We start from the raw sequence: 11,781 nt of genomic DNA on the forward strand, positions 1-11,781 counted from the left end.
TCAAATAGCCCACAGCCCAACAAAACACATGTTTGCATATAAGCTCACACACACACACACACACACACACACACACACACTAACGCTCTTCTTGTAGTAAGTGGGACGAGAGAGAGGGATCACTCCATTTGTCGTCCCACACAAAGCTGCTTGTTCAGTCATTATCTGGGAGAGCCTCTTCTCTCCTCTACAGGCAAGATGACCAGGTCACAGCTAAAATAGCCACTTCTCCCTCATGTCACTTCTCTCTCCCTCTCTCCGCCACTCTCTCTCCCTCCTTTTTTTTATAAACAAAGCTCAGCCATTTGTTTTAGCCACTAAAATCAGAAAGAAATGGGACATTTGCAAACCAAATGAGGCTTATATGGCAGGTTCTTGTACCTCATCCAAAGCAGAGGGTAATTGTGTGCTTCTTCAATCTAAACAAATGACTGAGGGAGAGGGAAAGACCTCCAAAGTGAATGAGGGGATGGGCTATTTGTTAAGGAAATCAGGTGGCCATTGAGCTCATGTGCAATTACCTATTTGCCTGGTGACTGTTGCTGTCTGATCACTAAAGCAGAACACAAAGTATCACTCAGAACGTTTGGACGTTGCATTTCTCTGTGGCAACACACACTGTAATGATGTGACTGTCAAACAGTTTTTTCGCAATGTTTTATTTCTATAAGCTTCAAAAGTAAGTCGTTAAACTCTATGAGCAACTTCTGTGTAATGACCTTTCAATGGTCATACAAACGTTCAGCGGGGATGCATTACAAATGGTTGAAAAAAAAAACTGTTACTTGTAATCATAAAAAAACAATTGGTTAAACAAATCATTGAACAGGAAACCATAACCTGCGACGTAGTTTAAATAGCTTTCGCGCTTTTATTTACATACCGTGCTGTTCTTTGGGGTGAGGAACTGTGATGTTACACTGTGCTGCATTCTTGGGCAGTGCCATTTCTAAAAGGATTACTTTTAAGTGCAGTGTGGTTGGTCCACAGCTAACTTACTGCACCTTCATGTGTGACAGACGGATGTCTGGTGATGTGGTATCATAAGATCTTTGCTTAGATAGGAAGTTTTTAGGTGAGTTGAGGAGTGATGGTGAGGAACAGATGTTACCAGGTGCATGCAGATGATATTTAGCCTAATGTCTAGATCTGATACTGCCCGGCAGATGCTCTTCTGTGCAGGTGAGGAGGAGTCTTTTTTTGCTGATTGCTGTGAAAACATATTGTTTAGAGAACTGAGAAAGCATTGAACCCAAATTATTAATCATTACCTCTTTTTTTATCGGAAGCCATTGTCTCAGGTTCTGCTTTTATTTCCATTTCCACACTCTCGCAGAGAAGTTCATTGACTAAATTTGGTCCAAGCTCATGTTTAAGTTTCAGACACATTCAGGGAGTGCTAGCACTGCGCTGGATCCTGAGCAATTACACCATAATTTTAAAACAATATTTTACTTCTGCATCTGTATTTGGAAACATGAGAGCTGAGGCAACTGGAATTAGCTGGAAGAGATGAATAGGTCCAATGAGGGATATTGCAGCTTTTTGCAGATAGTTTTTTGTCCAGTTTAGGCTGTCAATGTAGCAAAAAGCTAAACATTCTGATTGCCTTATGATTTCAAGACAATCTGATTGCTTCAGATTAGGGAGAAAGGATAAAAGAGAGGGAAGGTCAAGACAGTGTTACACACACAAACACACACACGCACACACGCACGCACATGTAGTTGTACTAGTTGTGATTGTGTGTTGTGTTCCTGAGAGCTGGGATAAAGGTTACTGCTGGTCACATTCAGGAGTCTTATAGGACTGGATCAGCCGCTGCACAGGTCAAAGGTCAGGGGTCGGGGGATGAACTCTCCAAGCCAATCACAGGTCAGCGTGGAACTGAGGGGTTTTCCATGTAAAGTCAGCGGTGCTTAGATGTGATAAGAGGAGGAGCACAGTAAACCCTGAGCCTGTTTTACGACCCAGTTTCAACCCTCTCACCAATAATGATGTAACTTTTTCACATCCCTCAGTATTTCATTAGTTCATTGGCTGCTCAGGTTTGTCAAATCTTAATACTGCTGGTTATACAAAAAACATGACAAAGTCAAGAACGGGTGGTGCAAGTTACTTATTTGTTGTTAATGTGGCTGTAGCTGTGACTCGCGCAAATGCTGGTTAGCTTAAGTTGTGGTGGTGACCAGTACAGCTGTAGGGAAAGGAGATTAATACTTGGAACATTTTTTATCTTGGTTTGGGTCGTAGGTTCAGGTCCCTGCACAGACCAAGTAAGGAGTGTGGACTGGTAGCTGGAGTGGTTCCAGTTTACCTCCAGGGTACTGCTGAATTAGCCTTAAGCAAAGCACTGAACTTTGAATCTCTTCTTACATAATGCATGTAGTATGTAGGTCCTGTTGTGCATGTATTTGGGCCTGTGTGTGTGTGTATGTGTGTGTGTGTGTGTGTGAATATAACAACAGATTGTGTCAGTCATTGCTTGTATCAACAACAGAGGAATAAGGAACTAATTTTGTTAGTGTGTATGTACCATCAAAATGTCTAATATTTTCAGAAGAAGGAAGACACTGGCACAGATAATAACATCACAGACAATAACATCAGTGCTAGGAGACATGTACTGTATTTTTATTACTGTGTACGTATTATATTTGTACACAGTTATGTGTACCATCTACCGTATATGTTGTTTACTGTCATCTGAGTTGTGGTGGACTTTTCTGACTTGGTATCTGCACTCTCAATTTCTGGTTCATGGAAATTTTTGATGAGCAATAAACCATAGTCCTCATAAATCGACAGGAGTTTGAAATTCCAAGTACTATTATTAGTTATTTATTGTATTTATTTCACTTTTATTTAACAGGGACAACGCACATTAATAATAAATATACAATGTAAAATGTGCCATAAGGCTATTTTACATCTGCTGTCCCTGGAGAGGTCGTACAATGTCAAACCCAAAAAGAATTAATATAATACATATAGGTTTAACCCAATACAAGTATAATTAACTATAAATTTAAAAAAGAAGAAATACTGCATAGCTAGGACAACAACAAACAACAAATGTAACCTTTCTAAACAAAAAAGTGTGCCTGGAGACCACATATGCATAGCACAAGTGGCACAAACAGGGAGGACAGGAAAGACAAGATAGCAGCAAGATTATTATTATTATTATTATTATTACATAGAGAGGGAGAAGAGGAAGACAGAGAGAGGTTTGACTTGATTTGCAATGGCACGTGTTAGGAAGGTCCAAAGCAGCTACCATATAATATTAACAGTCTATGGCAGCTACTAAGAAAGAAAAGTATTTGTTTCTGTGTGTGGGCTGATTCGTTTGTCTATCAGCGTGCATGTGCGTGTCCATGTGTATGTGCATGCGCACATGTTCAACCCCGCGCCTGCTGGGCCCACGTTACTTTGATTGACAGGTGAGATTTGCCTTCACACATCGCTCTGCACTGCCCGCCCTGCGCGCCTCCGGTATGGTAGCTCCTTACTACGCCCTGATTGCCCAGAATCCGCGTAGCTCAACCAGGTCAACAGACTCGGGGCAGTTTAAAGAGCGGCTATTGGTCAGCTGTATGATCTACGTCACCATCCCCACGTGGAGCCACGGCCCTGATTGGTCCGGGGCCGTTTTGTGGGCCGACCTACAGTTTCGGTTAGCTTGGGAGCGTGAAACCGCGTGAGAAAGTTGCCATTGAGGTAAACGCAGAGATAGACATTGGACTGTTACCGCTGTGGTGGAAGTTGTTGTTATTAAACTAAGATATTTCCTCTTTGTTTCTTGAAATCTGTTTTGGACGCAATCAAACTCAACGGGGAAGTAAATGTTTCTGTTTTCTTGACTTTTCAACCGTCGACGAGGGACCGCAGCGAGTCAAGTGGGAACTCTTCACTGCAATTAACTTGTGTGGATTTGTTTCTGATGCTTCGACTGAGAGCCACTGTGCGGCTGTCGTTTGATGGTCTAGTTTAGCTAGCTACTACCGGCTTGACTTTTTCCTGGTTTGTTTGTTTGTATGTCTCTCTGCACTCAGAATACATCGGATCCTACACAAAACCAACGCTAGAGTGATTGAGGAGGCTCCAGCATTTTCATTTCTCACCTGGTTCACACCCTCCTCCCCGTTCTTTAGCTGCCTTCAGCTAATGAGCCGTTTCCCGTGTTTTTGCGGTTGATTAACAGCCGTGTTGCCAGTGGAGCGGAGGAGAGACAACGACCGAAACATAGCGAGAGACAGCGAGGAGCAGGGATTCGCATTAAACGGTCCGTGAATTCGGACGGAGCGGCGGGGCGGTTGGTTTTGGTTGAAATTGACGACAGTCGGTCCTACTTATAACGGCGGATGGATTCGTCTCCGTGATCTGGGGCACCCCACATCCTCACTGTGCTCTAATTTGATCCACCGAAGAGTGTTTTTCAGAAAGAAACTTCCATCCTCCCGGAGATAACAATGTTTCCCCAGGGGCGACACCCGGTAAGACTCTTCCCTTCCTGCTTTAACAGTTTTTCAGAGATAACATTAGCTACGTCTTTGTCTGACCAGCGCTTCTTGTGGTCTTACTTTTAACAGCCTCTTCAGGCAAAGCACATGTTTAATCATTCGACTTCTTGTTAATTGGGCTCTGCATCTGCCCTAAGAAGTAGCGCGGGATTGATAATATTGTTTGTTTAATAACGGCTTATAATTAAAAGTTGTTGACATTACATGTTAGCCTGGAGAGGATCGGATGCAAATTATAGGCCACATAATGAGGCATGATGTTATTAATCCCCTGACTGTGTGTGTGTGTGTGTGTGTGTGTGTGTGTGTGTGTGTGTGTGTGTGTGTGCGTGTGCGTGTGTGTGTGTGTCAGACGCCCCACCAGGCTCAAGGCCAGCCCTTCAAGTTCACCATCCCAGAGTCACTGGACCGCATCAAGGAGGAGTTCCAGTTTCTTCAGGCACAGTACCACAGGTGAATAATACAAACGCACACATTCACAGGGAAGTAAGTCTGCTGTCTGTATGGGTGGCACAATGACCATTTTTTTCATTGTCATCTACCTAATAACACTAAACCTCACCCTAACCGCAGTCATCCCCCCCTGGCCATAATGAACAAAACCCCAGCTCTGGCCTCGTACTAACCCATAAACCTGGATTACACACATTTACACAAAAGCACACACATATGCAGCAGACCCAGTCATCAGTGTTAGCGCTTACACTGCGGTAGGTCTAAGTCCTGGTGATGGGTGAGAGCCAGGGGCTGGCGTGTGGGCTCAGGGTTTCATAAATCACTCCTTATTTCCCCCTGTGTGTGTGTGTGTGTTTGTGTGTGTAAGGAAAAGACTGCCGAGTAAGTGTGCAGGTTTTCTTGCTTTGTGTGTGCTGTTACTTAGTTGTTTTGTTGGGGAGGGTTGGCCGCAACAGGTGACCCCCACTGATTTACAAACAGGCTGTTTGGTTTTCTCACATCCTTATTCACACTTACAAAGGCCAAGGTTAAACCAAACCTCCCACAGCCAATGGACCCTGGTTATCATAGTTAGACATGAAGAAGCATCGTCTCCATTTCACTTTCTGCTCTGTGCACTGCACCGTTTAGCGACCATTCTTATTCATCTTTTAGGAAAACAGTTTATTCTTAGTTTGAGTAGGTGTTTTAGACAAAAGAGATGCAGTCGCACATCTGATTATGTGCCGATATTCATTTATCGTCAGTAAAACTTTGTGCTGTAAAATCAAGGTTGAGGAAAAACTAAATCTTCTGACATTTTTTTTTATATGTGTATAATTTATGAATATTTACATTCTCAGTCTGTGGAAAACTGAGGTGCTAGTTTACACCAACAGACTTGTTGAATGAGGTTAAATTGGCTTAACTTGAGAAGTTTCTTATGAAGTAAATGGTGTATTGTTGTATTTTTCAGTCTCAAGATGGAGTGCGAGAAGTTGGCCAGTGAAAAGACGGAGATGCAGAGACACTATGTCATGGTGAGATCCATGTGACACTCAATTCATTTGCCCCCACACAGCATCACACATGACATAGTGAGGCTTTTGGGCTCCTGAAGTGTCCTTGAGGAGGATACTGTGTCCCAACCAACTCCATGTGTTCTGGAGGTGAACTTCATCTTTGCAATTGCTGATAAGTGAAAATTCTTAAGTAAATACTTACTGTGTTGTTATCTGAACAAGGGGAAGAGGCATTATAAAAAAAAAATGCACAGCAACTTTTTCTATTCCGTTTCCTTACTCAGACACACTAATGAAGATGATTAGAGTGTCAGATTAGACTGTGCTACAATTCTGCAATCTAAGAGTAGGCAGAGTTTTCATTTTGATCAAACTGAGCTCCAGTATTTCAGCTAATCCAACGTTTTGGTAGGTTGAAAAAGATGAAATTCTGTATTGATCTATTTTTTTCTAAAGTAAAGTATAATTTTACTTAACCTGAAACAAAGTGAGGTCAAAGGATGCTTAGTGTGTGTGTGTGTGTTGAAAGCCTTTAGTCCGAAACAGAAACAAAAGTAGACAGGAATGCCGTTCTGAATTGTTTGCAAACATGTATCTCTATTTTGTCTCTATGATGAGAGACACTTGCACAGGTAAAAAGCATTTCATTTGGATGCTTGGTCTTTCAAAAGCAATTTGAATGCTCGCTGAGAATTCCCTGGTGCGACACACAAGATCTGCAAGTCTAGGTTGTTCCAATAAAACACCTGTTTCAAAACTTCAGAATACCTTTCACTAATCTGACTCTCTGTCTTCCTCAGTACTATGAGATGTCTTATGGTCTCAACATCGAAATGCACAAACAGGTATGGATGCTCGTCTGTCTACCTCGGTCTACCCTATGCGTCTTTGTGTTTGTCTATCTTCCCCTCCTTTCCCTCTGTCTCTCCTGGCAGGGTTTTGATGTATTTGGGGTGTGTGCCTGTTGACGTGTCCTTCTGTGTGCACAAATGCATTTGTGTGTTCATTCATTTGTGTGTGTGGGTGTGGGGTTGTGTGTTTATTCGTGATCGATGGGGCTCTGTCTCATTTCCCCAGTTAGGGCCGGCCGGCTGAGCCCAGAGGCAGGATGAATGGCTCTGTAGATTGATTGGTGCTGTCTAGGGGAGCGGCCTGTTTTATTACATTAGAGGGGCAGGGCTGGGGAGGGCAGAGGAATCGATCACAGTGAGGCCGGCAGAGGAGAGACAGCAGAGCTCCCCCTTTTAGTAGGAGGGAGCAAACAAGAAATACAGAAAGGACTCTTACCTGTTGTATTGTAAGGCAAGGACATGTACATAATGTATGCAAACATGTGATGACAAGGAGCAATTGAACCCATGCACTGTAAAATACAGAGTCAAACGTGTATGCATAAGTACATACACCGACACATCTAAAGGCAAACATCTCTCATGGTTAAGTACGTTTGTATGTAAACACATAGATGAGAAGGGAAAACTCTCACTCCCTTTCACATGAACACAAACACACATTTCCCCACTGGAGTGGTGCAGGGCTCACAGCGTTTACCAGTAATTACCACAGCTATCGACCAGACAGACCAGAGGAAATTGGAGGTGGATTGACCTGGCTGCTTCACCGAGGATTGGGGATGCTTCTCTGACTTTCTCACACTCCCTCCCATTAGTTCCCCTCCCCCCTTCTTCTCTTGTGTTATTCTCCCATTTTTATAACCCAAGTTCTCTCCTTTTCTTTCTGCCTTCCTCACTCTCCATTCAAAATTATGGGATCTCTTTGCTACACCCCCACACTTTTTATTTTTTTTTCTGGCTCCTTTTTTGTTTTATGTCCATGAAAGGCTACTGTTCTTTCATTGTGAGGGAGATGCATCTCCTTCTATTGTCCGCACACATAAACACACACACACACACACACACACACTAAAGCTCCAGGGGAGACCATTAGCTTGGGGCCGCAGTTGTCAGAGCAACGTGCGTGCGTGCGTGCGTGCGTGCGTGCGTGCGTGCGTGCGTGCGTGCGTGCGTGCGTGCGTGCGTGCGTGCGTGCGTGCGTGCGTGCGTGCGTGCGTGCGTGTGTGTGTGTGTGTGTGTGTTGGGAAGTCAGTTCTCTGTTGACATATGGTGTGTGTACATCTTCTCACTGTATCCTCAACTTTTGTTTACTTGCTCTCAATTATGAATATTATAGTGTGAATAATGCACCAATTGTCTTTTTTAAATCCTGAATTGTAAAGTGCCTCATTCTGGGATTGAAGCTTCGGGTGTTTGTTGCCTCGTTTGTTTGATCCTTGTTAGTTTTGTCAGTTAGCTTAGTTAGATTAGCTGAGCTGACCTGATAGTAGTTGGTCAAACTATTCTCAGACAACATAGTCAGCGAGCCATTATACAAGGCTAATCCGTCAGCCATTATACAAGGCTAATTATAGGCTTACAACCCAAGATTCTGAGAATGGATGTGTAGGTATACTGTGCCTGAAATAGCTCTTTAGTTAAGGCTTTCTATGCATGGAATAAGTTGGACATTATGAGATTGAGTTACATTGTGTGGAAGTCTGCAACTCATGAGCTGGCCAGGGTGCAGGTTTCTACTGGGCCGGAAGTATGTTGTTACGGTCACTTTCTAATTCATTGTAGAAAGGCTGTAGTAACAGGTATATTAAGAGCACACACACACCACCTAGACAGCGCTGAGAACAATGGCAAGACACATCACTTAGATGGGCTATGATGCTGATTCAAAGAGCAGACTAACCTACTGTACAGCTTGTTGTGTTGGAGCACCGTAAAACAGGTGTGCTATTTCCCAAATATATATATATATATATATACACACACACACAGATATGAAGGACAAAAAGAACTACAAGCAATCTAAAGGCTTATAACTCCATCAGATTCCATATTCTCTTTGATTCTGGATAAAGAGTCAATTCTTCATAGTATTTAGTGTTCACAGCGTAAAGCATATTTACTTGCCTCTGTTTGTTTCTCCTATCTTTACTTTTACTTAGCATATTTACATAACCACCTTATTTACATTCTTTTAGGCAGTGCCAATTGTATTATACTTCCTAGTTCTATTGTAGGTGAAGCAGTTACTTGTTTAGCTCAAGACTTCATTCTGAATAGGCTAGTACTTTATTTAGCTTATCTAAGTACATAATTGGCTGAACTGTGGCAGGGTCAGTGTGAGACAGAGACCCAATGAGAGCAAGTATGCAACAGGCCTCCCCAGAATTTCAGCTTTAAAATCCGTTATATAATATATTGTGCTTGCAGCATGGCTTTAGGGATGGCAATGTCCGTTGGGTCCTCACTTTGTCAAGAATGAAATATTTCATCAACTATTGGGTGGCTTGCCATGACATTTTTTTAGACAATTATGTCCCCTCAAGAAAAAAAGGTAAATTTTGATCCCCTGCTTTTTCACCGAGCCTCATCATCAGGTCAACATTTTACTTTTATAATACGAAATTCCTATATTCCCATTACACTCGTCTGTAATTCATGTGTAGTACTCATTAGCAAATGTTAGTATGCTAACATGTTAAACTAAAAGCAAATCACATAGCTGCTAGCATGGCTGTTGACTCTTAGTCTTGTTGACTTTTTAATAACAAAGGGATTGCAGGAAGGATAGAAAATATGAATAGAAGAAGAATATGATAGAAAACCAAATCTTTTTAGCTTGATAGCTGTAATTTCACTGAGTTTTTTCATATGCACAAGTGTCTTAGTAGTTTTTGACATGTGATAAAAAAAAAAGAATCATACAACTCTTTGTAGGTTTTCACACAGCACATAGCCCTTGAAGCTTTTACATCCAGTGTGTGTGCCTATGTATCTATTTATGTGGGATGTGTTTGTCCGATGAGCCATTACTACGTTTCATGGCTCCTCTAATTCCCGCTTCACCCTGGCCTCTTTGGTATCAATTTGATTGGATGATATGTAATATGAGTCACCTTATCTGATTTGATGCCACTGTGGGGGTATCTGGTTTCAGCCAATTGTTGCCACCTCCGGGGGTTTGGGGGCAGGCGGATGTGTTGGCATGGATACTGGGGGAAAGCAAATGAAGTTAGTTGCTGATGAGATTATGTTGAAGTGCTGATGGGAAGAGGGACAAGAGCACAGAGGATAGAGCTAGAGTAAAAGAAATACAACAGGCAAGAGAGAAACTTGAGCTCATGCTGATGATGAGAAGGAAAAGTGTGCGTGCGTGCCTGTGTGGGTGTGCGCGTCGTTATTGTATCACAGACTGGTAGGGGCTTCTGCGTGTGTGTGTTGACTTACTGTGGAGGCGGCAGTCTCCAGTGTGTTTGTGTGTGTGCTTGTATTACTTTATTGGTGTAACTGAACAGCTGTCTTTTCTAAATGAATGTAATTATGTTATTAACAATTAAGTTGCTTTCTGTCTCTGTATCTTTTCTTCAATCAGACCGAGATTGCCAAGAGACTAAACACCATCTGTGCACAAGTCATTCCCTTCCTCTCGCAGGAGGTAAGTATTTGTGTGACATTGAGCTATTTAACCTACTCTCATAACTAAATATAAATAATCTTTCTGCGCCCTACTGTTCATTTACAGACGTTTCTGGTGGAGCAGCAAGTTGGCTGAGCTCAGTTAATCAGCACCAGTGACGATTACATTTTAAATCCAAATACAAACCAGTTTGCCTATTTTGACACCTGATGGGATAATATGTTTACTTTGGATAGTCATCCAGCCTCCCAGCCAACGTAAACAATTGGGTTTCTTGGTATGGAGCTGTGCTTCCAATAATGAATAATAAACTACATGTATTACATGTTAAATTATCTTTAAAGTTAGGCAGAGGAATAGCTAAACACGCTGATCAACAAATAGCAGGAGAGGGAGCAACCATTGCTAATCGCTAAGCTACAGTAAAGTAGCTAACAGACCTTAAACTTGAAGTGTGTAAACTCTTTGCTGGCGAGAAAGTAGCTGAAAGAATGAGAGCCCTGTGAGCACTTGAGTGTACTAATGTCAGTTTAAATGTGAAGCGGATAATAAGCCGCTGTAATAAAGAATATGAAAAAATTGACTGGTTTGAGCTATCGACGCAAGACGCTATCAGCAACACAGAGTGTTAATGAGACAATACGTTCACCGCTGCATGTCAGCTAAGTTGGATGCAGGACAGCCAAGCTGGTGTAGCCAATTTCATTGATTATAGTGAAATCGTAGTGTTCAATGTAACCTGCCTGTTTTTGATCAAATTGCATATCAGCAATGTTGAGTGACTATCCTTGGACAATACCAAAATAGAAGGGATTGCCCAAGCCTACTACAGACCTTTTTTTAACCATTTATACTCTCCAATTGATTGATTTGATTTTCATTTTGGGTTTAAAAAACAACATGCATAAAAACATCTTTTGATGTCTAGTTGTCTTTGCTAGCTTTTCTGATGAATCAACCTTTTTCTCTTGGTCTTGATCAACATCGTGTTTGTCTGTGTGTTTTGCAGCATCAGCAGCAGGTGGTCCAAGCTGTAGAGCGAGCCAAGCAGGTGACTATGGCAGAGCTAAATGCTGTCATCGGGGTACGTGGACTGCCAGGCCTTCCACCTACAGTGTGTATTTATTTTACTTACTCTTTACCTAAATCAGCTGGTCCACATTTCTGTGTGTACTCTTTTTATAAAAATCGAATTCTTCCCATAAGAAATACATTTCCTTCTCCACACATTAAAGGCAGAGATTTCATTTTAAGTTTAATTTTAACCTCTCCGATTTTATCTTCTCCGATGCTAATTCCCTTTCACAAGT

General features: G+C 42.1%; 1 protein-coding gene across 2 annotated transcripts in view; it reads left to right on the forward strand.

Annotated features, from left to right (window-relative positions):
• The first annotated feature begins 3,704 nt into the window (after positions 1-3,704).
• Positions 3,705-11,781, forward strand: part of LOC116688895 (transducin-like enhancer protein 1) — a 21,166-nt gene continuing 13,089 nt past the window's right edge. The window contains exons 1-6 of one of the 2 annotated variants that reach the window (XM_032515077.1): positions 3,705-4,499; positions 4,891-4,979; positions 5,938-6,001; positions 6,784-6,828; positions 10,427-10,489; positions 11,481-11,585. In XM_032515077.1, the coding sequence (XP_032370968.1) occupies positions 4,476-4,499; positions 4,891-4,979; positions 5,938-6,001; positions 6,784-6,828; positions 10,427-10,489; positions 11,481-11,585 (390 nt within the window). In that variant the 5' untranslated portion in view covers positions 3,705-4,475. Of the gene's footprint in view, positions 4,500-4,878; positions 4,980-5,937; positions 6,002-6,783; positions 6,829-10,426; positions 10,490-11,480; positions 11,586-11,781 lie in introns of both variants that reach the window. The other variant, XM_032515076.1, reaches the window with a different exon arrangement.

Source organism: Etheostoma spectabile, chromosome 5 (genome assembly GCF_008692095.1).
Source record: "Etheostoma spectabile isolate EspeVRDwgs_2016 chromosome 5, UIUC_Espe_1.0, whole genome shotgun sequence".
Classification (NCBI taxonomy): domain Eukaryota; kingdom Metazoa; phylum Chordata; class Actinopteri; order Perciformes; family Percidae; genus Etheostoma; species Etheostoma spectabile.